The sequence below is a fragment of the Phalacrocorax aristotelis genome, chromosome 1 (genome assembly GCF_949628215.1).
Source record: "Phalacrocorax aristotelis chromosome 1, bGulAri2.1, whole genome shotgun sequence".
In the NCBI taxonomy this organism is placed as follows: domain Eukaryota; kingdom Metazoa; phylum Chordata; class Aves; order Suliformes; family Phalacrocoracidae; genus Phalacrocorax; species Phalacrocorax aristotelis.
The window spans coordinates 196,514,302-196,542,237 of record NC_134276.1 but is presented as its reverse complement, the minus strand read 5'-3'; the positions used below and the strand labels follow the sequence as shown (position 1 = coordinate 196,542,237).

Below are 27,936 nucleotides of genomic sequence, written 5' to 3'. Positions count from 1 at the left end.
GTTTGATGTTTTGTCTGTTGGTTTATTTAGTACTGTATGGGGAAGCTGTAGTGGCGTTAGTTGGGGGGGGGAGGGGGGGGGTAGGGAAGAGGCACTCTACCACTTTCACACTTGCCTCATCCAAGATACTTGGTGCCAGTACATCGAGACTGATGCATGAGAGAAAGTGGAAAGAAGCAGACTTTTGAAAAAGGAAGAAAGAAAAAAAAGCCCTGTTAAATGCTTCTCTCAGTTTCTGTAGGTTGTGTCTCCTCCCAGCTAAGTGACATTCTTTCAGTGGTAAAACGTCCCTGCTTTTAGCTACAGAGATGATTCACAAACTGGGCAAAGTAATTGAGTGATGCTCTGATCAGAGCGTGGTGGTTATTAATGTACTGTGTCTGCAGCTGCCAGCCCGGGGCCAGCAGCAGCGTTTGTACAGTCCCTGGAGCTGTGTGCGGCCCAGGCTGGCGGGAGCGCTCGGGGCCTCGCCTTCGAGCGAGTGCGGCAAGTTTCTAGGCGTGCACCACCTGCCAGGCAGCATCTCTCGCCTGCGCCTCCCTCCCTGCTGCCACCCCCTCTTGTCTCTGCCTCATCATCACAGCCCGAGTTCCTCGGAGCTCACACACAGCGCTGCGGGTTTAGTTTACCTTCTGATTTAGCTGAAAAATACGAGTAATAGTAATGATTTAGTGCCATCTACTGACTGCAGATGGTTTACCTGGTATGTCTGGTTTTAAGTGGAGGGGTCTACCGGACCCCGAGGCTACTCTTCAGAGAAGGTGACTGTATCTTGGGGAGGTTTGGGTTTGACTCGCCGATGTGGTACCTGGTATTAACTGAAACGACTTCTTGTACATGCCCATTTCTCTCTCTCCTTGTTGTGATTGTATTGATGCTTGAGAGCAGATTCTTAATGACCCAGCAAGAACATATTGACCTTCACTTAAAAAAATTAAGTATGTTCCAAGAAAAGCATGATTCTAGTTGCTTCTAGGGTACTTTATGGAAAATACAGAATTACATTGCTAGAGAAGAATGTCCTTACTACAGCTTAATTTTACTTTTTTGGTAAGAATCATGGTTTTAAAACAACTGAAATTAGCATAGATTGCTTTATTTGTAACATTTCTATGATAGACCTAATTTGCCCATCACCTAAAACCAAACCTCAGCAGACCTTTACCCTCATTCTTCTCAAAGTTTAACATATTTTTGTTTGTTGCATTGAGGGACTGCTGCTCTTCTCAGGCAGCTGGAGGCCGGGGGCTTCTCACCCAAAGCCACGTCTACCATGACTGCCCTGGCAGGCTTTTGATGCCACTCTTAACCATAGGGCAGAGCGGAAGGACTTGGGGGACCCACAGTAGCCTTGATGGTTCATCACTGTTATCAGCAATTTCTGCCTGGCCACTACACACATGGATTCTTACCTCTCTGACTCTGCACAGGCAGGTCGATAAAGACATTCCTGGGCATGTGGTGGTCAGACCTTGTCTGATGCGTGCTCTCTGGGACACCCAGGCCTGTTAGAGGAAGGCTTGTGGCAGGCAGCACTCCCACAGTGAGGACCACATGTCTGCGACCATGCCAAGGCGTGGCTCCCCTCTTCAGACCAGTTACCCAAGACATAATTGAGACACACGTTTATTGACTGGTGAACATGTTATAAGGAAACTAGCAAACCAGAAAAATAATAACCATACCACTGATTGAATTACATATTTATGCAAACTGTAAGGCACAGCTATGAAGTTACAAGCTCTCAATCTCAGATCTAACGAGTCCCACGCACAGCCAACCCACAATGACAGTTTTATGAGTCCCAAGGTACAGGTCCAGGCCCCCACACCACAATATGTGGCCAGAGACCTGATGGAGCAAGTCCAGCAGGTTGTCCCAGTGATGCCTTCCAGTCCCGCAGGGCTTGAGTCTGCAGGTCAGGGTCGCTACCAGCTGTAGGCATCCACGCTCCTACCATCAGGAGGAGCCCTCTGGTCGTCTTCAGTGGACTTCATACCTCATCCTTCATTCTTCAGCATCAGGGCCCACCTTTTTGCCACCACCTCTTCTCCACCCACATCTCTCCTAAATAAACAACCTGCCCCCAGTTACTTCCTCCCCAGTGGGTCTGGTTTTGCTACAGCCACACCTGTGGTATCTCTGATGTCATCACCCAGACAGCAGCAGCCTTACGCAGTGTTACTGGCAGGGATACCTGCTGTGGGCAGCCTGGCTCCCCATGACTCCCTGTGGTTGCCCCACTCGGTTTAGTTTCCCTCTTGTGATTACTAGACACAGCTATTCCACCTCAGCCTTGATCCCTGCGCAAGCTGACCAAGCGCTAGCAGGACCTTATCTGGCAGTTTACATACCGGAGCGCGGCAGCAGAGGCATTTGTTTGTGACCCTTCTGCTGGGGCCTCGGCTCTGTGGGGCTGTGTGCTCCAGCGGGACCTATTGCTCACAAGCCACCCCCTGGTCTGCCTGACCTCCTCCAAGGACACTCAGACCACTCTAGGTGCTCGTCAGCTCAGTCCCTTCCGGCTGGAAGCCTCCACAACTGTTAAGCTTGCAACACACCTAAGATGTTCAACCAGGCATGTGAGCCCACTCCTTCCTTTTCAAACAAGCAAAGCATATACAGAAGGACAAAGAACAACACAAATTCTATCGTAACTAATAACAAGAAAAGGATTAAGTGCATTAAGTGCTGCATAGTAGTAGCTTTTGGAAACCAACCCATGGATGTGTCATACCAATGATGTACAGCTCACAATTTCAGTCTCTAGCTCTGATGTTTCCTTACTTGCCAAGGTGGTCCTCAGGCTTGCAACTTGTCTGCTCTCTGGTTTCTCATCTCCCTTCTGTATGCTGGCATGCTGTCTGAACACCTCGTTCCAGTGAGGCCTCTTGGCTCCCACACAGATATCATTAGCCTCTCAGTCTGGAACAAAACCCTGATTTTGAGAACAGGCAAATGAATGTACACCACCAACAGATGCAATGTCACATCTTTGGTCTTCTGTAGCCACAGAGGTCATGTTATCCTCCCACTCTCCCATTACAGGAGAGGCGACGCATACACAGCCTCCACTGTCACCAAACACCACGGGCATCCCCATGCTGGCTTGTGACAAGAGCCTCCTGTGGTCCACAACCGACTGTGCAGAACTACTACATACATTTCATTTAGTTGTCCATTTGCAACAGTGATTGGTGAAACTTCCCTCACAATGTGGGATTTTGTTATACTTTGTTATACTTTTGTTATACTACCCATGAGAACAGAGCTAATCCAACGGAAAAAGCTGTTTTGATAGCTAAGAACAATTGATAGCTTGAGTACAATAGACAGGGATATTATTGAATTTAATCCCTTATAGTTTGTTTGTTTGTTTTGGGTTTTTTTTTAGCTTGGCAATGAATTTTACCACATGCCACATTTGGTTATCCCAGGTAGTTATTACTGCTGCTACATCAAACAACAGCCTGAATCTTGTTACCCATTTACCTTGTATACAATTCAAAATCGCTGCCATTTTCATAGAAAGAATCACAGAATGGTTAAGGTTGGAAGGCACCTCTTGAGATCATCTGGTCCAACCCCCTGCTCAAGCAGGGTCCCCTAGAGGAGGTTGCCCAGGACTGTCTCTGGACAGCTTTTGAGTACCTCCCTGGACGGAGACTTTGCAATCATGAGCAAGGCACAACCCACATACATATGGGTCACACTCAGGATGTATTCTAGAATAGTTCATGCTTCACATATCAATTCCCCATCTCTTTCTGCATCTTACTGGATTAATATGGATACTGTCCTACAGGGTTAATATGGATACTTGTAGATGGTGTGATTTTAGTTTTGGATATGCTCAGTGACCAAAACTAAGTCTGCACCATCTGAACAATTAAGAGCACATCAGGTGCTACAACTGCATTCCTGTATTATCACACTGGTTGCAAAGGTACCATTTACATCCCGTGCAACTTCTGCTGCTGTCCCACATGGGATCCAAGCTGAATGTCTATTTTATTAGTTCCATCTTTTTGTCCAGTCTGTGCTCTCTCTCAGGTGAAGTCAGTTAATTCTGGAAGGACTATTAACAAACACTTATTAGTGGGAAATGAAACATCCGTGGTCGTCCCCATTGTCTCCAGGTCTCATACTAAATTCCTTTGACATCCTTCCTGAAGGCAATAAAATTACAAACAGCAGTGATGCTGCACATCCAAACCATCGCTGTTACACCTAGAAGCCAGCAGAACACAGTGAAAAGGGCCTGCAACGCTTTAACAATATTCCTGATGCTGTCTTAACACAATGATGAGCACCTCGAAGATGGTTCTAAGTGAGGCTCTCTGCAGTCCACACCGGTGATTGATCCCAAAGCCACACTTGATCCTGAAAACCAGCCTTACTTACACATTAGTCAGAAGGAGTCTCTTGATTTGCCAGCAGTGGGCCCCATCTACCCATGAACCTCCCCTATCTTTGTTTCCAATTAGTTCTGTGTCTCCCAACCCGCAAACCACAATCACCCCTAAATTTTCTCTTGGCCTTCCCCTTTGTACATGGGCTGCGGACAGGACCGTATTTCCCAGTGGAAGTTTTATTTTCATGTTGTTTATATTGGCATGCTGCTCGTGAGCCGAGTGACCCCGGAGAGCAGCATGGGCCGGTGCTCTCTGCTGATTGCACCCTGCCCCAGGATTGAATCCGTATCAGAGGCTGTTTACTGGCATCACCAGAGGATGTCCGCCTGTGGGGCAGGGCCACAGGCCGGCTTGTAAGGGCTGCAGTGGTACCTGGTGAGCTTTGTTCCCACAGCCCAGCACACAAGCAGAAGTGCTTCATCCCAGCTCAGTCCTCTTTCTTCAGCAATTAACTCCTGTCTCATCTTGATGGACCTGTTAGCTCTCTCCACTACCCTGGAGGACTGTGGATGGCAGGAGATGCAAGTTAACTGATGCACTCCCACCCCTTCCAGGAACTTCTGGACTGATACACCTGTTGAGTGGTTTCCTTTATCTGAATCAGTTAAGGCTGGAGGACCACATCCATTCAATACGTCACACAGACACCAAACCGCAGTGTTAGCAGTAGCCTCACATGCTGCCATTGCCTCTGTCCATCTTGCTGTTCTATCAGTGGCAACATATACAAACCGACACAAACCCTCCTTCAACATCTTGAAAGGGCCCACACAATCAATTTGCCACTATTCAAGCGGTGCCCACTCCCAGGGGTCAAATGCCAAAGTAGATTTACAGTTCATTGCAACGGGTTTTCACCATCCACATGCTCCATGGACTTCCACAGAGACTGTGAAGACTGGGATTTTAAATCCCAATTTATTCAGCCTTCATTGCACCTCCTGAGCCTCCTGGGTCGGGAAGAGGGCGTGTCCGGCTGGAACCACCCCGTACTCTTCATTTAATACCCGTTTCTGTTTTACTTTTAGACCAGCACTTCACTGACTTGGGGACTCCTCTGTTCACTTCACTTTCTGAGGCAGCAGCACAATACAGTTTTCCCTCAGACAGATTTATCTTGAGCTGAGACAGGAAATTCATTCCCCCCACCTTTTACCAGAATTATCCACCCATCCAGTTTATCTTCCCCTACCCACAATTGGGCTTCTACATCTTTTCCCCTTCCCACTCCCTTTAGCTAGGAGCAGCAGACCCTGATAATCTAACAACATTGTCTCTGATCCTGTAACAATTAAGAAAGTAACTTCCCACCCCCCACCCCCCTTCAACAGACATCGTACCTCCACGCAGCCCCTTCCCCCTGCACACCAGGTCAGTGTGGTGGAGGTTAATACCACTGACACCAGCGGCTGAGACTCCTAATCTTTAAAGGCTGCTACGGGTGGGTATAGCTTTCGCTTTGGGATAGTGGGAGGAGCTGATGTATCCATCTCCTTCAGTTTTTCCCAAATCTCCTCTTGCTTCATTCCCTTTTCCTGAATTATTTTCTTCATTTTGGCAAGCAAAACTCCTGTGGGCTGACTATCTAGCTCTCCTTCATTCACCCCCTGGTTTATTAAATATCTCCAAATTGTCCCTCTAGGAATGTATTTCCTCCCCTTTGCCCCCATCCCATCCTTCACCTTCCCTTTCCCCTCAGCCCCCACCAGGGTCCCCATGTTCTCCAAAGTAGCCACGCATTCCCCGAGGGGGCGGCCGATTAAAGCAGACCCCAGACTGATGAAAAACCCCTTGTGCAGCTCGGGAGCACGGCAGGCCAGCACCCCCACATCCCCCTGCTCCACATTCATCCCAAAGATGTCAAAGTCAGCGGTCACTGGTTTCTCCCTTTGCTTTAACACCCGGAGTAAGACATTCCCACACATGTAGGCCGATGCCTCCTGGACATCTCTCCAAGGCGCCCCCTCCATGTTATCTTTGAGAGGCTCGTACTCTCCCAAATTTCGGATCACCAGCCTTAATACCTCCCCCCCCAGCACCTCATCGGCAGGCAGGGCTCTGATAATCGCCCCTACCTTGGGCCACGGCAGCCCGATGGCCGTCACCACCTGCTTTGCCGCCTCGTGGGTGAAGGGAGTGCCCTGCTCCAAGGCCCAAATCCGGTTCACCCACACGGGCCATCCCTCGTTCTGTTTCCTCCAAACCTCTTTCATGGCTGCCTCCCCCACTCCCTGGCTTTTTTCTCCCTCCATCGGCTTTACTTTCCTAGCATCCACAGCACCCACCCCTGGCACCGGTGACTCTTCCTGCGCCTCCAAACTCCAGCCATGCCCATCCCACACCTCCGGGTCCCAGTCTGCCTGTCTGAGAGAGACGGCCTTCCCCCCATCCAGACCCTTTTCCAGGGACAGCAGGGTGCCCAAGCACTGCACCTTCCTTCTCAGCCGGGCATTCTCAGCCCCCTCAGCCCGCAGCTCTTCCCTCAGCTTGTGCAGCTGCTCGGCCTGCTCGCCCGGCAGCGAGCTATCGCACCGCAGCGCCAGGATCTCATTGCGAGCCACCTGCAGATTGTTTTGCAGGTTCTGGATACACTGCTCCTTCTCCTCCACCACCGCCTGCAAGACCTGGGCCAGATCGAACAGCAGCCACTGCAGGGCCGAGCACTTCTTCTCCCCCTTGGGATGGTACGCCGACACGTAATTCAGCCAGTGTCTTTCCGCAGCCTTCAAGGTGGGGTCCTGCCTGATGACTTTATAGTCCCAGGGGTCTCCCCCGTGCTCCAGCATGGCCTGCACCAGCAGACCCCTCTCCTCCTGCCTCAGTTTGCTTTCCGGATCCTCCTTCTCCTTCGGTTTCCCTCCCCTCGTTAGCCAGGACATCTTCACTTAAGCCCAGCCGTGCCGCCCCCCGGGGCTTTCCCTCTGCAGGCCTAAGGCGCACCTGATGCAAACGCACCGTCCGCCGACTAACGGGGGCGACACCAGGGCACCAGCAAAGCAGCGGCGCCCCCGCCCAGGCCCGGGACCTGCCGGCGGCTCTAGCCAGCGGCCCCTGGCGATGCCTCCGGGCGGGCTGAGCCTGCGCCGCAGGGACGGCTCTTATCCACCCGCCCCACCTCCGCGCTCCCGGTGACCCGCCGCCCCCCGACAGCCCGCCGGACCCAGCGCCGCTCCGCCCTCGCCGGCCGGCCGGCGGATAGGACGTCCCCCCCGCGGGCGGGGCTCTGTCGCCGTCGCCCCGCCGGCAGGGGCGGATGGCCGCGGCGCTGCGCAGCGCTCGCCGCTTCCTGCTGCTGCCGCCGCAGCCAGCGGCGGGCCCGGGCCGGCTGGGCTCCCCCGGCGCCGCCATGCAGCAGCCCGCCGCGCTCCCGGCGCGGCCCGGCGGCCCCGAGGGCGGCGCGCAGGCGGGCGGCGGGGGCTGGTTGGGCGCGCTGCGCTTTGACAACCTGGCGCTGCGCTCGCTGCCGGTGGACGCCTCGGAGGAGGCCGGGCCGCGGGCCGTGCCCGGCGCCTGCTTCTGCCGGGTGCGCCCCAGCCCGCTGCAGAACCCGCGGCTGGTGGCCATGTCGCTGCCGGCGCTGGCGCTGCTGGGGCTGGAGGCGCCGGCGGCCGATCCGGAGGCGGCGGAGGCCGAGGCGGCGCTGTACTTCAGCGGGAACCGGCTGCTGGCGGGCTCGGAGCCGGCGGCGCACTGCTACTGCGGCCACCAGTTCGGCAGCTTCGCGGGGCAGCTGGGCGACGGCGCCGCCATGTACCTGGGCGAGGTGCTGGGCCCGGGGGGCGAGCGCTGGGAGATCCAGCTCAAGGGCGCCGGCCTCACCCCCTTCTCCCGGTAAGGCCCGGCCGGGGCGGGGAGCGGGGGCGGGGCGGCCCGGGGAAGCTCCGTTTTGGAGGAGCGGTACCCCTAGCCCCCCGCGCGAAGCCCCCCCTGCGTGGCGAGCTCGCCGTGCGGGGCGGCGGGACGGGCTCCCCTGCCCGCCCACGGCGCTGGCGGGGCGCTGCGCCAGCTGGTTCGTGCTGAGGAGCAGTCCCCGAGGCAGGGGCCATCCCTTGACCCCTCGTGTTTTGGTTTGGTTGTTTTTATCTTCGCTCCAGCAGGCGTAACGCCTAAATGCCAAACCAGAAGGCGGCAAAATATTCCTCTAGAAAATAAGGGTGTAATTGCATTTCCTTCAGGTGGTACGTTACTGCTGACCCCGGTTACCCTCCTCTGAGGCTTTTCCCCTTTAGGAGGATGCAGACCGGGATGGAAGCGGGGAGGGCAGCGTGCTGCCCTCCTGCCCTATGGCCCACGCAAACGGTGCTTAAAATGGGGGTGTTTGGGTGGTGTGTGCTGCTGGTCCCTCTGCCAGCAGTGCCTTTCCTATGTCCTTCCTGGCTGTGGGAGGGAACAGTGGGAAAGCCCTGAAAGTGGCACGTTGACCAAATTCCTGCAAGGGATAGATATCGTCATTAGTCAGTTTAGCCTGCACCACTTTAAATCTTTCAGGTTATTTTCCCCAGTTGTATTTCCTATATTTTGTGTTCCAGCTGCGCGCAGGCTCGGTAACACCTTAGTTTCAAACATGTGGCACTCTGAAGGCCTCTTTCAGGTCTGTGAAGGTTAAGGAAATCACAGTGAAAATCCCAGATGTGGTGGTGGTGTTCTAGGTCTGCCCTGGGCGGCTCTCCTGTGTGCCTGTGGCTCGTGACGTGCTGGGAGTGTGGGCTGAGAACCACCCGCGCCTGCTCCATTCACTCGGTATCTGTTAAATAAGCTAGTTTGCTATTTGCTGTCTGTTGAGGGTTTTTTTAATGCAACTGCTATGCATGCCTAGATTAAACACCCCATTTCTACTTTATTTACCTAGAGAGATCCAAAATACTATTATTTTTCCCAAGGTGTGACAATAGCCATTTTATTAAGAGGAAACTAGTGACTTATTACATAATAAAATAGCTATACCCATCTGGAATTTTTAAATTTCTTTGAAAGACCCTATTGCATCAATAAAAACAACAGTGTTCATGCTTAGAAGGGGTATCTGTAACTGGAAGGTGTATTTTCTTCTGTTATGTGTTGTCTTCGTTGCAAGTGTGTTGTGTCCGTCTAATCGAGCTTTAACAGAACTTTGAAGGTCCATCTTTTCTTCACAGATCTGCTACTACTTTGCTCTGTGACTGTGGACAGAGCACCTCACTTCTAGGCTTTTGTTCCTCCGCTGCCAAGGGGGAGACAGGAGATCCTGCCTTCATAGCCTCAACGCTGTCCATGTCTTCTTGTTGCAGACAAGCTGACGGTCGGAAAGTCCTGCGGTCGAGCATACGGGAGTTCCTGTGCAGCGAGGCTATGTTTCACCTAGGAATACCAACAACGAGGGCTGGAACGTGTGTGACATCTGACTCAAAAGTCATCCGTGACATATTTTATGATGGGAATCCAAAAAGTGAAAGGTGTACAGTTGTTCTGAGAATAGCTTCTACGTTTATAAGGTAGAAGGCTGTTTCAGTTGGGTTTTTTATTCTTTTAAAGCCATGCTCAGCAGTCTCTTAAAATAACTTTTTAAGTGTATTACCGTAACAGCACTATTTGCGTGTTGCTTGTTCTGGAGGCATGGAACTATTTTTGTCAGGCTGTAGGAAGCCGTTCCTCTTGCCCAGTGGATGGGATGAGCTGGTGTCTTTGCACACAGACAAACACAAAGGATGCTGGCCTGGTAGAAAGAAGAACTATGTTCTGCAGACCTCAGAAGAGATATTTCATGTTTATGCCTGCACAGAATATGTGGATTTTTTTCTGATGTTGATAGTGGTGGTGGTTTATAGCTGTACCCTTAATTCCAAAGCTGTTCTAATGTAGTACTGTCAGTGTCTGGGTGTACTTTCTCTGTCTGAGAAGTGTACGAGGTTCCTGCCCTGACACAAAACGTTAGGAGATTCAGGAAGTTACGTTGCTTCATGTAAGGTAACAATATTGGAGGAAGATGGGGCATAAAGAATATGTGCATGCATATGTATGTGTAGATATGTATGCATGCCTCTGTGCATGTATACGTATATGCGTGAAAAAAATCTTACGTGCTTGATGTACAGTCTAGCATTTTAAGTAAGTCCTATTCCTGCACATTTAGTCAGGATAAGAATTCTTCTGAAGAAGTGGCTGTAAGAAACTTTAATGAGCTGGTCTCCAGTACTGGCTCGGGTCTTGATCTGTGAGTTCAGTTAGACGTGGACGTATATGCTTCCTTGCGTTAAGTCACTGAGCCTCGCTAGGTTCAGTGTAGGAATTTTGCAGGTCTTTTCTCTCAGTCAGTTGGAGGATTGGTGTTAAACTCAAGGATGATGTGGTGTTATTGTAACAACAGTAAATGTTTTTACTACCTGAAACATCAGATGAAGTTAATAGTATCAGATAATACTAAAACATGTTTTCATTATTTTAAAACAGATTTGGTTCTTTTGAAATTTTTAAACCTACTGATGAATACACAGGACGCAAGGGTCCCAGTGTTAACCGAAATGATATTCGAATACAGATGCTTGATTATGTGATCAGCACTTTCTATCCGGAAATCCAGGAGGCTTATTCAGACAACAGTATTCAGAGGAATGCCGCTTTCTTCAAAGAGGTAAGAAAGATCAGATTCTCTTCATAAATCTATAGTGTTCATAAATCTATAGTGTCTCTAGGAACTTCATCTGTGAGCACAGATGGCTGGAGTCAGTTAACAACTTGTATTTTCCAATTGCCTGAACTATTCTTTGAAGAAAACACTCTTAACAGAACTGCTTATCTATGAAAGCATTGTTGATGTTTAACAAACCAATGAAAGCGGCTTAACCTTTCAACAGTAAATCATGATTTCTGTGCCCTGGGAGAGCTTCCCAAGACTTGTCTCCATTTGCTGAGAGTGTCTTGGACTGCAAGGGGGAATTCTGGCCCTGACTGTCAGGTGATGAGTTCATGCTGCCAAGACGTCACTTGCAAAGCATCATCTTGTAAAACAGAGAGAACTTTCAGTCACTTCCTCTCTCATTTCCCAAATTACAAACAGGAAAGTTGACTGCAAATCGCTTCAACTTCAGGCTTTAGAATTGAAATTTTTAAAGGCAGTCCAGCACTGCGAGGGCTTGGCTGAGGAAGTTGCAAAACCTTCAACTTTGGGGATGGTAAGGCACCGTGAGATAAATATGGCTTAGATATGGTGTTGTATCAGGTCATTCTGCAGTGGCTCAGAGGAGAGGCTGGGCGATTTCTCAGAGACCCATTTTGAACCTGTTTTCAATTACTGTATCAATTTAGACCTTAACAATTACTGGAGATCCATAATAAAAATGAGAACTATAACATTAGGAAATGTAGAATTGCTATATTTCTCTTTGAAGTAAAACATACGTAAATTAATTGTACATACACTTTATCTCCTGAATACACCTTTTGCCTCACTCTTGGTATTGCATTGCTATTCTTGACATTGAATTTCTGTTACTATGTTCCTTTGTCTCAGTGAGCAAAGGAGGAGTTTGGGGTAAGGGAATAAGAAGCCTCTCTTTGTGTTTTAGTGATTAGTGTATAGGAATGCTACCCTTGCAGAAGGGATCCAGTTTGATATTGCTGGAGAACTATAATAAAGGCTCCTATTTGGATCACCTGAAGTTCAAATAATCTTACCGCCCAAATAAGAATGTTATAGCTAGCCAGTAAACAGAATAATTTAAAAAATACCACAGTCTAATACACTTGGCTAGTCTACGTAAAAGCAGTTGTGGTGCTTTGAAACCTGAAATGATCTGGTAGGGACTGAGGGAATGGCTGCAATGTGATGCATGTTCAGAACAGACCGATGAGAGGCCAAAAGGCAGGCTTAAAATATGACATTCTGTCCTGTGGGTTTTTAATTTCTGGGAGGTTTTTTGTTTTGGGCTTTTTTGTTTGGTGTGGTTTGTTTTTTGGGTTGGTGGGGGTTTGGGGTTTTTGGGGTTTTTTTGCTTTAACGCAGGCTGTGCATACTTGCATTCGTTCTTCAAAAGCAAGCTGTGGCTTGGTCCACTGCTGGGTGCTGAAGAGTTTAACTTCACTGGACAGGCCTTTTGCATTTGAATGATTGGAGCTGATGAGGAGAACTGTGGCTTGTCACCCACCACATGCATGCCCAGCTCTGTAGTTGATGGCATGTTCACTTTCTGATGGCAGAAAAGTCATGGGACTTGGGGATGTTTGTGGCCGTCTGTGTGTGTCCAGTCCTGCTTCTTTCTGCTTTTGGCAGTTTTTCCTGGTCCAGTTACTACTGGTTTCCTCCCCCCATCCTGACACCCGTCCTTTATTGCCTCTGTCTCCATATCGTTGTGTGTTCGTTGTGCTTCTGCCCATGCCTGTCTGCGCTCCATGCCTGTGCTAGCGTTGCCTCTTCATGTTTTCCTGCCTCCTTAGTGGAGACTTTCCACACCTTTCTCCACCTGAAAAGCACCCCAGTCCCTTACCTAATTTGACAAACATGTCCATATTTTTCTATAGTGGGGAAGTGCCGCTAGCTCAAGTCTACTGTGTTTTGTCTTTCTTTTTGCACTGTGGAAGAAATGGAGGAAAAAAAGTACAAATGATTGCATTTGGCAGCACTGTCTAGAAAGCAAACACCATTATCTGTACTTTTCAGATAATTTGTAGGTGTTGTTTAAATGAGCATGTCCTTGAGATAGTGCTCTTATTTATATATACACCATACTTGTTTTCTAGCATGGCTAGCAGTAGAGAAACATGATCAAAAAGAAAAACGGTCAAAGTGAGTGCAAAGTCATCTCTTTCTAATCAATATACCCATCTTTGAGTGGCGCTCAAGCTTTAATTGGTGTCAGGTGTTCTCATTAGCAGGATTTCTTTTTTACCAGAACACTGGCAGTGTGTGATGCCATCATACAAAGACCTCCAGCAGTCATAAGCTGCCTTGCTGCTGGTGTGCTTTCATCCTAACCCTGGCGGCTGGGAAATTTTTTATTTTTAGGTTTTACCCTCTTCCTGGCACAGAGCCATCACACAGGGTGTGTCTCCCTTACTGGTTTATAGCATGCCAGTAATCAGTTTTGGACACGTGTAGCTGACTGTCCACTGCTCCGTGAAGCAGCGTTCAGAGAAAACAGGTAGAGTCCCTAATGTGAGAATATTGTAAAAACTAGAAGCATGGGATCTCAAGGTGAACCAAAATCTTCTGTGTCATTTGTGGTTTTTACCAGATTATCCCAGGGCAAGATTTCATAGGGCATATCTAGTTGTAGTTGACAGGTGGGCTAATTTAGTTAAAAAACTAGAACTATTTTAAAATATTAAACTATTTATTTAAAGAATGAGGCACATGCAGTGATTGCAGTCAAGGATTCCACAACAATAACTCTCATTTAAGCAACAGAAAAACTCTGATGAAGCACGCATTTGGCAAAGAATTGAATTTAAGTAAAACTGCCATTCCTGGAATATTTTTACTTAACCTTGTAGCTTTTTTCCCCTCTCAGCAAATTGAGGGAGGTGCTTATCACTGCTAAAACTTGTTAGCAGGGAATAATTTTTTTTTGTGTAAATCACTCCTACAATGCCAGGTAAACCAAAAGACTAACTTTACATTGGGCTTTGTTGCATATAGTTAATTTTACTTCTTAGACTTTGCTTACTTTTTCTCATGCCTGTAGTTAAAGGGTCTTTAAAACTAGTAGTAAGCAAAAGAATATATTTCTATAATGACTAGAATTGTACGCAAGGCTGGTGTCAAACAGTTTCCTTATTCCAGCCATTCCATCTCCAGTATGTTTTAAAGCTGTCCAGCTGACCTGCAAGTCAAGCACGGAAGGAAAGAAGAGGAGGCAAACAGAAATGGGAGACTGAGAAACAGGGCAGTTACTAACAGGAGAGAGGCAAGCTGTCCTTAACATATTTGTGGATGTGGCATGCTGCCAGAGTCTGCTTCCATCAGAGCTCTAGAAACATCAGTTCAGACTAGGAAATGCGTGGAAACACAGGAATGTATTGGAAATAGAGTGTGTTGAAAAATGAAAAAAAAATTATCTTTTAGATAACAAGACGGACAGCAAGATTGGTTGCTGAATGGCAATGTGTCGGGTTTTGCCATGGCGTGCTGAATACAGATAATATGAGCATAGTTGGACTAACCATCGACTACGGCCCTTTTGGATTTATGGACAGGTTAGTGTGGCATAATTACTTGAAATGAGCATATGTATTTGCTATGTAGAACAATCCTGATGTTCACGACTGTGTTAATATTTTAACTCTAAAGTAGATTTATGAGCCCTCTTTGTGGCAAAGTAGTATAAGTTAGTTCTAGTTGTGCTATAGTTCCTCTTTGCAACTTCTTTTGAACTGTATACACATCATCTCTAACGCTTAAACTCCTCTTGTAGCCTGTTTGTCAGTGCTTGAGAGGGCAGGAAAACCTCCAGTGAGGTAACTCTGGGAAGAGAATCGAGGAGTGTTCCCTTTCAAATTTTTTAGTTTCCTAGGGGAGCCTAAACTAATAAAAATAATACTTCTCATGGTATTGGTGTCCAGATAACTAGAAGAATGCTAACTATTTCTTCATTTGTAGATATGACCCTGAGCACATTTGCAATGGTTCTGATAATACAGGGCGCTATGCTTACAACAAGCAGCCAGAGATATGCAAGTGGAACCTGGGGAAACTTGCTGAAGCTCTAGTTCCAGAGCTGCCCTTGGAAATAAGTGAGCTCATCCTGGAAGAGGAATATGATGCAGAATTTGAGAAACATTATTTACGGAAGATGAGGAGGAAATTAGGCTTAATCCAGCTGGAATTAGAAGAAGATAGTAAACTTGTGTCTGAACTCCTTGAAACCATGCATCTCACAGGTTGGTGAGAAGCACAGCAGGTTATTATTTAATAGCCCATCAGTATCTTACAGTCAAACAAAAATGTAGTTGTTTGTCATGACTTTACAAGAAAGCAGTCTTGCGCAAGTATGTTGTCATCTGAGAGAAGAAAAGACTGAAAAACCAGTTACCTTCTTGTGAATGTTGCCTTATACAGGACTCCCCTGTCTCACATTTGCACCCTCACTGAATGAGTGGTTTATTTGCCCCTTCAGAGCAGTGACCTGTACTGCTGCGGGGGAGGGGGGTGTGCGTGTGTGTTTTAGGAAGGAGGTATGGGACTTGTTTTCCCGCTGATTTATTAGTTGCATTACTCACAGAACTCACTTTTTCAGGTGGAGACTTCACAAATATTTTCTACTTGCTGAGCTCATTCTCTGTAGACTCTGATCCTTCAGAACTGGAAGATTTCTTAGACAAGCTGACAAGTCAGTGTGCTTCTGTGGAAGAACTGAAAGTTGCTTTCAAACCACAGATGGATCCAAGGTAATACTCTTTCTTACTTAAATGCCTTTGGCCTGTGCTTTTAGTTTCATCATAACCATAATGAACTCTGCATGCTATGTAATATTGGGCTAAATTTGGAAATTTCACTGTTAAGTAGATGCATCGTGATCTACAGCAGTGCAAATTCTTGTGTATTTTGTGACTGATGAATGCTCAGCAGTGACTTGCAGCAATTGGCTCTTGGGCTAACGTTGTCTGAGCTTTTGGTTGGCCCCTCTTTTTTTTTTTTTTTTTAATCTCCACTGTCTCCGCTGACTAAGGCGATGACAGTGCCAGATAGTGAAGTGATACAGAAATATTTTATAGAAGAAATGGATTTACTATGTTCTGCCAGTGTTCCGGCAGGAAATAATCGCCATGTTCTGGGCTAAGTATAGCCTAAATGCATACTTCAGGCTCTGAGACCTGTGTGATGCTGTCCCATTTGGTGGGTTATGTTCTGCAGCCCAGCTGCTCTGAGCATGGAGAAATAGTAAGTTTTTTTCAACTGCTGCTTCTAACAGTGATTGCGGCAGCTTTTCACGTTTTGGAGCCATAGAAAACAGTGAATAAGTCATTAATTTGTCAGGTTTTTTCTAGCATCTTCCCAGATGAGGGGAAAAAATTAAAGTGGGGATATTTTGGGTTGAGTTGTCCCCCCTGTTTAATAAGTATTCCAGGAAGGTAATGCGCCTGCAGAATTCTTCAGCTTTTTCTACGTGTTGACGTTGCAGTTAACTTGGAGAAAGCAGGGAGCTGAGAAGATGGACTGGTGTGAAACTTGTATGAACAAGTTTGGTGTTATGCCAAGGTGGTGGGCTGTAGTCATTTATCATTTTGGAGTTACTACTGGTTACTTAAGTTTTAGTGATGATACACTGAAATGAAAGGGAACTAAATTAAGGTGGTGGATACTGCTTATTTAATTAAGTTCCAGGTTTCAGCTACTTTAAAATTGTAGACAGGTACCATGCAATATGGAGATCACTCAAGTGACAGATGAGACAATTTTTTTTTTTAAACATTACATTCAGGCTTAGAGGAACATGAAAAGTAGCTGTAAATCATCATTATATGGATGTGAAGCTTTGGAAGGGCATAGTACTGTGTTAAAGTGACTGCTAAACTGATTTTTATCACACCACTTGGATATCATAGAGCTGGGCATGTCAGGTGTGTAAATCAGGTTTGGATAGTACTTTATATAAATTCAAAAATCAAAGCACCTAGCTTATCTCTGCTTATTAGAAGTAGGAAAATACAATCTGATATGATGAGTTGTGTGTTTTGAGGTCAGGGAATAATGTTTCTTTTATCCTTTGTTTATAAATGCATTCACAGAAGGAAATAAAAATAGTGTATTTTGATATTCTGCAAATTATATTCTTTGGGTCTTTTTGTTTTACCTTTTGCTGTAGTGCAATTATTAATCCAGGAAATACAAAAGTTAGCTGTATGGTATCGAAAATAAGGTGAAGCTGTGTCGTGGTTCAGCCTCAGCTGGCAACTGAACACCACGCAGCCGCTCGCTCGCTCCCCCCCCACCCCTGTGGGATGGGGAAGAGAATTGGACAAGCAAAAGAACTTGTGGGTTGAGATAAGCACAGTTTAATGATTACAACAAAGTAATAATAATAATAATGATTATGATAATAATGACAATAATGTTAATATAATAAAATGGAAAAGGAAGGGAAAGGGAAAAAAAAGGGAGAAAAACCACAGAAACACAAACAATACAACCGCTCACCACCCGCCAACCGACGCTGCCCATCCCTGAGCCATGATTGCTGCCTCCCTCCCCCGGCCAGCCCCTCCCAGTTATCATACTGGGCATGACGTTACATGATATGGAATATCCCTTTGGTCAGTTTGAATCCGCGCTCTCAGCTGTGCCCCCTCCCCTCCCGGCTTCTTGTGCACCCGGCAGAGCATGGGAAGCTGGAAAAGTCCTTGACTAGTACAAGCACTACCCAGCAACAGCCCAAAACATCTGTGTGTTATCTCAACAATTTTTTTTCCCATGCTAATTTCAAAGCACAGCACTATACCAGCTAGAGTGAAGAAAATTAACTCTATCCCAGCTAAAACCATGACAAGCTGTTGTACAGCATCAGCTGACACAGTCAAATATAAAAAGACACGGTCCTAGTCAAGCTTGCAGCAAAACAACCTGGATGCTGTTAGGAAATTATTACCACAAAGCAGTTCTCATTCTGTGACTTAGACTGGCTAGCTTAAAAGAAAAAAAAAGACAAAACCAAAATATAGACAAACTGCTGTCTCATATGACTTAAATGAAGAATCTTTCCCATATTATTTTAGTTTTTCTTAATACTGGTAAGATTAGTACATGTTAGATCCTTATTCTGCATGCTGTTACAGTATTAATGTTAGGAAAAGAAATTAAAAAAAACCCAAACCCTATGTATTGTATTGATACCTAAGTAAAATCATATTCCTCATTCCAATTTCCTTTCAAAGTTCCAAGAGTGTTTTGATGAGAATTGCACATCTAAACCCAATTGATAATTCTGAAAATCAACTGTCTGCAATTTATGTACCGCAGGAATGTGAATTAAGCGCACGGAAGAAGAGGGAAGGAGCAGTAAAATTAGCATAATTTGTTATAAATTTGTTCTTTTAATTATAAAGTACTGTTATTTAACCTCTCTAGTGAAATCATAGGTTATTGTGAATGTTTTTATACCTGCTTTGTGGTTGCAAAAAGATGGTTCTTGACAGGCAGCTGAACTTCAATATCTAATGTGTTTGTTCCTCTTTGTTCCCAGACAACTGTCAATGATGCTCATGTTGGCTCAGTCTAATCCTCAGCTGTTTGCATTAATTGGAACAAAAGCTAATATAAATAAAGAATTAGAACGTATCGAGCAATTCTCTAAACTGCAGCAGTTAACAGCAGCTGATTTACTCAGCAGAAATAAAAGACACTGGAAAGAATGGCTGGAGAAATACAGGTAAGGTTTCTCGGTATTCAGAGCAGTATACTTGTGCTGCGTTCTATTTGAGCGCAGTATGCCTGTCTCACGAAAGACACCCTGTCTCAAAGTATGTAGATTGGGAGGGACGGGGGGCATGCAGCTCAGAATATTAACTACGAGATCAGTATCCGTGGTGCTGTGCAAGTTCAAGGTCATCTGTGTATTTTGTTTACTAGATTTTGGGGAGGGGTAGGGTATAGAAATCACCTCGCATCAAATCTAGTATTAAAAGTGCTTCAGGAATGTTGATGTTGATTCTAGCAGAGACTAATTTTGGCTGTGAGCTATCAAGTGTTCAGTAACTACAGTTGACTGGTCTCTAAGCACTTTATAATTTTACTTTTTTTCTGAAAGAAAAATCTATGTGTTAATACAGAAAGCAAGTAGAAGTGTTCTTAATCAAAGAGTAGCTGTGAGAAGTCACGGCCAAAAAAAATGTCCGGACTATTCCAACAGGCATAACTTAAAATCCTAAAAGTCAGTGCTAGCAGGAGATTTTCTATAAAGAAACCCCCTTGGTAGAGCATTAGCAGTTCCTTCTGTATGGATTAGGTGAGGACTCCTTTCCTCAGCTGGCTGGCTGTGATTTTGTTCTCCAGCAGGGCTCAGAGCTTTAGCCAGTATTCCCGCTAACGGGTAGATCAGACTGCCTCAGCTGTGTTGTATCCCTTTACTTTCAGCAGAACATCGAAAGCTTTAACCAATAAACAAGTGTAGAAATACTTAAGCCAAGTTCTGAAGTGAAGGTTTTTGCAGAGCAGTGCAGGACAGACCGTGCACCAGCGTCGCAATCTGACTGTTCAGAGAATATGCAAGGTGTGCTGCTTCCTCAGGCCTCATTAGGACGTGCTGATGGTCTGTAATGCTGTTTTTAAATGAAGTAGTGTATTGTAATCTGTTGTGCTGGATTTCATAAACTGAGACCATTATAGGTGACATAATATTAAGAACTGCAAGCTAAGGATCTCAAGGCAAGGAAACAGGTCAACTTTTACATGTGATTCTTGAACCAAACCAGTTGCTTTCACTTGCTTAATTTCAGAGTCCGTTTGCAAAAAGAAACAGAGAGTGTCAGTGATGCTGATGCCTGGAATACTGAGCGTGTGAAGGTCATGAATTCAAACAATCCAAAATACATCTTGAGAAATTATATTGCCCAGAATGCCATAGAAGCAGCTGAAAATGGGGATTTCTCAGAGGTATGCTGTTGCTACATAACACCTCTCTAGGTTTGCATGGATGTGTAGTGGGGCTGTTGATGACCGACGTTACGCTGGGCAAGATTCATTCTGCCATCTCAGGCAGTAAGGGGATTAGGAATTTACTGTTCCAAAGGTCTGTATTATTTTTGAGGGAGCTGTTTTGAGGATTTTAATGACTGCAGAACAAAGAAAGGAATTGAAAAACTGAATCTGAACCAGCTTTTGTAGGCTGATCCCAGGACAAGATGTTTACCCCTGCTTTTACTGTCTTCAGAATGGCGTTTACCTTGGGAGGCAGGTGGGGATTAATTTGTACTTGGTCTTTGCTGTGCTAAGTGTTATCTTTTAAAACATATGGCTTTCACCTGTGGAGTTCAGTATGTGGATTGTTACATGCATAATTTGGGAAAATTAATTTATTTTGAGAAACGACATATGAACTTGTATTTCAGACTTGCATTTCAAGTTACTTGAGCTTGAGTTCTCTACAGATACAAACTCAGCCAGTTACAATTTTACAAGCTTACTTGATATGCATACTGTTCATGTGTTTCATATTGGCTTGTCTGGAGTTTGTGTATTAAATACAATATACTCAATCGTTATCTGGTGTGAGGTTCTTCTCTACATTGTTTTGCCTTCACTTCCTAAATTCTGATAACCATGCTGTCTTTTCTGTCTAGGTAAGAAATGTCCTGAAACTCTTGGAGAATCCATTCCAAGAAGCCGAAGGCTTCAGGGAGGTACAGGAAGATACTGAAGAGGAGGGTGCAACTGCTACAGCAGCTGCTTGTGCTCAAGAGACCAGAAGCAGACTACCATATTGCAGTAAACCTCCACTGTGGGCTTCGGAGCTCTGCGTTACATGATCTTCATAACTGCCTTGTTTTATTTCTTGCTGTGAACTGAAGACTCTGATCCTCCTTCAGCAGTGAAGAATTTAGCAAGGCAAACATCAAAGTGCTATTAAGTTATTGAAACAGCCCTACATTTGGATGCGTCTGCAGCGGTCTTCAGCTGTGTGTCATTTGAAGCAATCATGGGTCAGCAGAACAAACGAATGGCAATTGATAGTCTGTAAACATCAGTAATTTAAATGTTTTGAGACTGAAAGTCCTTCCTTTATTCATACCGCATTGCAAGTAGAAAGCAATATTTTACGTTGAGGCAGGCTGAATTTCGAACATCCAAATGGAGGTGTTACGTGAAGACAAAAATTGCAAGTCAGGAATCTGATCTGTTTTTGTCTGATGTCTTAACTAATAGTACTTCTAACATTTATTTACTGCTTTCTCTATGCAGGGACTTCTAGTCCTCTTTAATGGAGGAATAGATTCACCGTTGCTTGTTTTAAGCTATGTTTCATTTAATTAAGTAGTTAATTTCTTGTGAACCTTCAGATTGATATTTATTTTTAGAGAATTTGTGCAGGCTAGGGTTTGGGGGGAGCAACTGAATGTAATGGTTTTGATTTTAGTTTTTGTTGTTTGTTGTTTTTTAAATACAGTAGGAGCAGAATTAAGGGAGACTATGTCTATATTTGCACTTGAAAATCATGGTGGTAAAGTTTCTTCAGGTTCAGTATATTTGCATACAACATGTGTAAATATTTACTAAAATCATGTGTGCAGCTTGTAAGCCAATTGGCTTGGGCAAGGTCAGTTAGCCAAATTAGCGTGAACCTTGACCTACCCCAGAACTCAAATCCAGGTTCGCTGTCTGTCTGTGTGCTCTTCACAGAGTCTCCTTGTCCGAGAAGCGTGCAGGCAGGGTCAGTGGGAGTCCTCCATTCCCACTCCGGGCTGTACCACTTTGTTTGCTTCCATGGTCTTTGAAAAGCTTTGCACTGAAAGTTGCTGTTCAGGAAACGTGCTGTTTGAGCTTGTGTGAAAGCTTATAGAGATATGGGAGGAGGACGGGAGCTGACTTGCTTTCAGGTTACTTATAGATAGTGTTTCAGTTGAGGTTTCAGGGGAAAGTTGGTTGCCATTATTGCCACATGAGCAAAAAAGTTGTTCCTTACATTAGTTATTACTTAACTTTCTGAATTTCTTTCTAAAAGACTCTATTACTGGTTCAGATACCTGAAATCTTGGGAAAATTTTGGTTTAATGCAAAGGTTTCTCTTTTCCAAAGTGACTACCGTCTTACACTGTGAGTTTAAGTGTATCCTAGTAAATTCTTCCTCCACCCCTGTGCAAGCTTGGTGTTCGCTCAGGTTGAATTGTGCTCTTTTAAGTCTTCCTCAAAATACAAGCTATCAAAAACCAGAGAGAACAGTTGGGCTACTGCTTATCCATCTGTACCACTAATCAACCTGTCCTCCTGCTGGCATGGTAAATAGGTGATGCTTTGAATGTAAACATCATTCTGTCTCGCCTTCGAACTGGAGAGACTGATGCAGAACAATGATTTGTGACAAACTGGAACATCTGACAAACCTGGCACTTCCTGTGACGTTTTGGAGTCCGTTCAGAAAAGGACAAACTTGAAGGTATATTTGCCTCGGCTGTGGAAGAACGGTGTAGTTGAAAGAGGAAGTGCCTTGAAGAAGTGGGCAACAAGTAATGCTAGCGGGTGCAGCCAGTCGTCGTCTAGAGATAAGCCGTTTTTGTAGGAGTTTGTCACTGGGGATTATCGTTCCTCTGAACTTGGCAGTACTGGAACCAAACTGTTCAATGGAAACTTTAACAGAAAGTCAGTGCTGGGTAAAAAGGACCGCACCAGGGGAGGGGTGGGAGGGGAGGTCTGCTGGCAATTTGAAAGACACTTCAAATATACCCCCTGGCAAATTTGCAGTGGTCTCTTATGCTGTGCCTGGTCCAGAAGGGAGTAACAGAGGGGAGAAGTTGCTCCCAGCTGATGCACACACCTCTGCGCTGATTTTGTTTTTTCTCAATTCATATCTTTCCTTTTGGGATGCAGAGGAGAACAGCACTCTGGAGGATCTCTGCACAAGCTTTTGTCTTAACAGAATGGTCTAAAAAGTAATGATTTTGCACCACACCTGAGTGATCAAGTCTTTTTAACTGTATTCTGATATTAATTTGGAGGGGTTGAGTAGACCTCTATTAATAATGGTATGGAGAAGGAGAATGATGATATAACCATGTGTTTCCATATTGGAGAAGTTGAATTAACTTCCAAATTAGTTTGTGTTTAAAGATATAAATTATTTTGCACCTATAAAGCCAAAAGCATGGAGACAGAGATACTTTGAAATAATTTGCTAGCAATTTTATTCTTAAAAAGGAAGTTGAATGTAACAGTGAGGAGTGAAAATGTGGTGTCGTTTCCCGCTAAATACATTCTTTGCTCGCATATAGATCAAGTGCAAGAGGTCTAGAAAGCTTGAAATGATGACTCCAGACCCTTGGTGTGGCTGCTTTGGTGTGCCACTCAGTGAAGTAATATTTGTAACTGATGCAGTATGTTCATGGACTGGTAGAAATACGAAGAGGGCATTCACACAGCCTAACTGCGCTGACATTCAACTGCTCTGTTTCCCAGCGCATGCAATTATATCGGTGCTCTGTATTTGAAGAAGAGTGATGATCAGAAGCCAAGTGGAATGCTTGTGCTTTTGTAGCACCCTTATTTCAAAAGGCAGATAATAGTTTCGGCTCTGATGATAGTTTCTTCTGTTCTTGTTCCTGGAGCAGTGTGGAAGCAGGAGGTTGTTCAGGATAATTAGGCCAGATTTTGTCCAGGAAAGAACTTTATCTCGTAGCTCAGTTCTTCAGAGAGAAGGGAATACAGCTTATAACATTTGGGAGTCTAAATACTTGAATCATAAATTGCTGCTTGATTTTTTTACAGCTTGTATTTGCAATAGGTAAACCTGAAAATAATATTTCTTACTCATCAAATATTCTGCTTGTATAAAAGCCATGGACTTGTGCTCAAAATGAATTGGTGACTCTTCACATCAACAGCTTTCTGTGGAAACACTTGATTAGGCTTAGTCTGTGGCTACACAGCCTGAGCTACCCTTGCATAAAAGCAAGTGGTACCCAGGTTACAGAACTGAAGGGAGAAGCTCTTGGAGACGGATCTCTGGATAGTCTCACGTCGGAGTAGGACTTCTCTCATCACTTCATAAAATCGCATCATAACTGTGCTTCATGGGCTTGTAAATCTATCTACACTTGCGGAATGTTTTACTGTCAGCTCTCACTTTGGCATGTCTTGTGGGGTTTTTTGTTCGTTTGTTTTGGGGTTTTTTGTTGTTGGTGGTTGGTTGGGGTTTGTTCGTTTTGGGTTGTTTTTTTTCCCCAAACAAGTGCTATGGCTTTCTTTGATTCTTTTATTAAAAAAATTTTAAAATGCAATTCTGGTATTCTTGTTCATGCCTATTTCCTGAAAGTTTTGATGTTAACCATACTGTTTAGCAGACTTCATTTCTTTAGAAGTATTTGCTCTGTGTCGTCATCAACACGTGATGATGATGTAACACCATGTGTTATCTCATGAACAGATCAGTCTATGATCTGATGTCATCAGATGGCCAGGTTGTGTCACAGAAACCTTAGTTTGTATTTTTGCAGTGTTTTCTGAGGAGTGAGTTATCACAGGTGCGGTCTCCTGCCTTGCCAGCGATTTTGGTGGTAGCTTGGAGCAAGGTAAGGACCCTAACCTTTTTGCAAAGAGAATCCTCCCTCTTAGTTACTTGCCCGTAAGACCTATATGCTGACACCTCTTTAATTCCAGTGATGTAAGGACGAGCAAAACCCACCATCTGATGTAAACAGATACAGGATGTGATTTTAAACTCTGCTCACAGAAATAGGCCTTTGGGTAGAAAGTGAAGATGCGTTTTGTTGGTTTAATCTGGATTGAGTGGTTAAAGCAGATTTTTTTTTTTTTTTTTTTTCAAAGAGCTCAGTGATATCAGAGAAAATGGAACTCTTCGGAGTAGAAAACATCTAGTACAGAGCATGTTGGATGAGGTGGATGCCCTGGCACGTGGCCCAGTTGCACCTGAGGAAAAAGCGTATCAGGATCTAGCAATCTGTGCATAGGCTCTGCAGCATTTAGGGCAGCCCCTTACTCCTGCAGTCTGAGTACAGGGGACTTCCCATCGAGCTGTGAGGGCCCAGAGGCTCAGGAAGGAATTCACTGGGGAGGATCACTCTCCGCTTAACTCCACAGCAAGTTGTTGGCAGAGCCAAGGGGTTTATGTAGTCCCGCACTTGGCTTTAAACCAGAACCAGCTCCCTGTTAATGTTACAGCAGCTATTTTAATGGATTACTTGGTTATTTACACCTTCCTTCAGCACAGCTAATGCCTTTTCCTTGGTGGTGTTGATGGTGGGGGCTGCGGGGGGGGGAAGAGAAAGGAGAAATGTGGGTTTGAAGGGGAGAAACACTTGCCCAGGCAGCCAGATGAGCAGTGGCGTGTACTTGTTCTGAACCTTGGTGATGATGTAGCCAAGACTGGTTTTGGGCAGAGTCGCGCAGACTGCGTGGTGCACGTAGGAGAGGTGGAGGGAGCTGGGTTTCTTCAGCCTTAGGAGAAGGCTAAGGGGAAATGCCTTGCTGGCTACAGCAGCTGTTGGGAGAGTGTAGAGAAGGTAGAGGTATTCTTCAGCTTACTTGCTTTTTAGGTAATACTAAAAATAATGAGTAATTAGGAATGTTGACAAGCATCTTGAGGTAGTGTTGGAGTGTCACCCAGCTCCGATGTAGCTCACTTTCCAACCTGAATAGACATGGCTACTCAGGATGCTTCATCTGGGGTAAATCTCTGCAATCCCAAGTATCTGTTGAACAGGATTGTTCCTGGTGTTCTGCATTTCAATTTATTTGTCTGTGATGGAAGCGGGTTTAGGCCAAACCTGCTGCTTGTCCTTTTGCATGGAGTGCATCCAACCAAAGGGCCAAGGCAACCCCCAGGCTCCTCTGAAGGAGCAAATTCTGGCCTCGGTTATCCTGCGTGTACTTTGTCAGATCCATGCTTCCCACATCTGAGTGTGTATCTCCACACAGCACCCTTCGTTGGATCACGCACCACCACACGCTCAGTTTGCTCAGTTGTGCTAGATCATGTCAGGCAGCCACAACACCCTTTCTTAGCAGACCCTTCAGCTCCATTGCACATGTGGGTGGGACTCGGGCAGCTTTACCTCTGACCAGAGTCAGTATGAGACAGGGAGAGGCAACAACCTGCACTTACCCCTCCAGAGCCAGGTGATACTGGAGGGTAATGGATGTAAACCCAACAGGAGGGTTTTGCAATGCTGTCACATCTCATATAAGATCACACAGTCAAGGCTATATTCTAAGTAATGCAACCGAGACCTATGTTACATCTTTTCATTTGGCTTTATGCTTCATGTGTTTGCAGTGGGAAGTTTTTTTGGCGGTTTGGTTTGCTGGTTTTCTTTTTTTTTTTTTTTGGTGCAGCGCAGCTCTCACTTGCTCTCAACTGCGTTTTGCCCTCCCTCCTTGCCTGCCCCTTTAGCACCTCTGTTCTCTCTCGCTCCAAAACCAGCCTTACAACTGATGGATGGAGCTGTCCTGTGACCTGGGGCAGGTACCGTGGCATATAAATCAAAGGACATGAGGGTAGTGATAAGCTTCTGGACAGACCTGACTGTAGACTGCCTTTTTTCTTCTGTGCATAATAATGACTCATTCAGTTTTTACAGTAACTGCCTAATTAAGAGGGGAGCACAAACCCGAGGGGAGAAGTCACGCTTATCTAGCTACGTAGCCAAGGCATGCAAAACATCTGAAGGTCTGCACTGTTCCTTTCCTCCCCTGCAGCTGTTTTGGCTGGGCAAGGCCAGTGCTGTAGCGCCGCAGGGCTCTTCTCAGCCTGCGCAATCAGCAGGTAAACCCAGAGGTGAGATTTAATGATACTTTGTGCAAGTGTAAGCAGAAACAGTTTTCGTAGGCTAAGCTGACCTACAGAGTTTACGTCATGTGTCTTCTATCCTGGAGTTGATTTAAGAAAAAAGAAATTGACATTTTAATAACACAGAACAACAGATAGTTCAAATTGATATTTAAATGGTATTTGCTTCCATTTTTCAAAAGAAAGGTTTTACAAAGAAAGATAAACGATGTTACCATTTTTTCAGGTGGACAACCTGAAGCACTGAGGGATTAAGTGATTTCGCTGACGATGGCAAAGCCGTGCTGGCTCCCAGGCCCGGTTGGCGACCGCGCAGGTTTTCCACCCCTCAGCAGCTCCCTGTTGCGGCGCACGAGCTGCGCACAGCGATGAAAGGAGCGTGGGTTGATGTTGTGGGCACCGGTGGTGGCTGGGCATAGGCAGCTTCTGCCCCCTCGGCCCCGGTGGGCTGCGCAGCTGCGCGGGGACGCTGGCTGGCTGGGCCGGCGCTGCCGTCCGGCCCTCGGCCTTTCCCCGGTGCTGGCCAGGCAGGAAACCTCAGGACTGAAATGTTCGTTTTTGTGAGACTGGTATTGTAACACTCGTGTTGTGTAAACTGACTTCTCCCCTCCATCCGCTCCAGCCATAGGAGAAAAAACAGCACCAAAACAAAACAACCTGCTCCATCCACCTTTAATTTCTCCCCAGAAGCAGAGATAGCAGATCCCCTCCCCAGTGACTCTGAAGCCAGGGAAAAGGAGATGAGGAAGGGATTGCCCTGCAGCTGCCTCTGCCAGCTCCCATATGCTGGGAGCTGAGCTGGCTGTGGGTCTTTTACCCTTCCACCTTTAATTAGGAGTGACCAGTGCCGGGGTGTGGATCAAAATTCTGATTTATAGATGTTTCTGGATGACTTCTAGGTCACTGCGCTCAAAAGCTTTACTGTGCAGGAAAGCAGGAGCTACCGCAGCCGTTTCTATATTGAAGCGCTCACATAACGCCACAAAGTTGAAAGTACACATCAGTTTTTCTAGTGTGAGGTCATTCTCGGTATTTCCGAACCGCCCCTTCTAAACAAGCAGTATTTTTCCAAACCAAAATTAATTTTACCTTGTGCAGTG

General features: G+C 45.7%; 1 protein-coding gene across 1 annotated transcript; it reads left to right on the top strand.

Moving 5' to 3' along the window:
- Positions 1-7,620: 7,620 nt before the first annotated feature.
- SELENOO (selenoprotein O) lies at positions 7,621-24,308 on the top strand. The gene is made up of 9 exons (XM_075081246.1): positions 7,621-8,246; positions 9,683-9,886; positions 10,842-11,022; positions 14,452-14,582; positions 14,986-15,266; positions 15,623-15,773; positions 18,566-18,751; positions 19,818-19,974; positions 20,661-24,308. The coding sequence occupies exons 1-9, from the start codon at positions 7,669-7,671 to the stop codon at positions 20,853-20,855; spliced, it is 2,064 nt and encodes a 687-aa protein (XP_074937347.1). The 5' UTR covers positions 7,621-7,668; the 3' UTR covers positions 20,856-24,308.
- Positions 24,309-27,936: the final 3,628 nt, after the last annotated feature.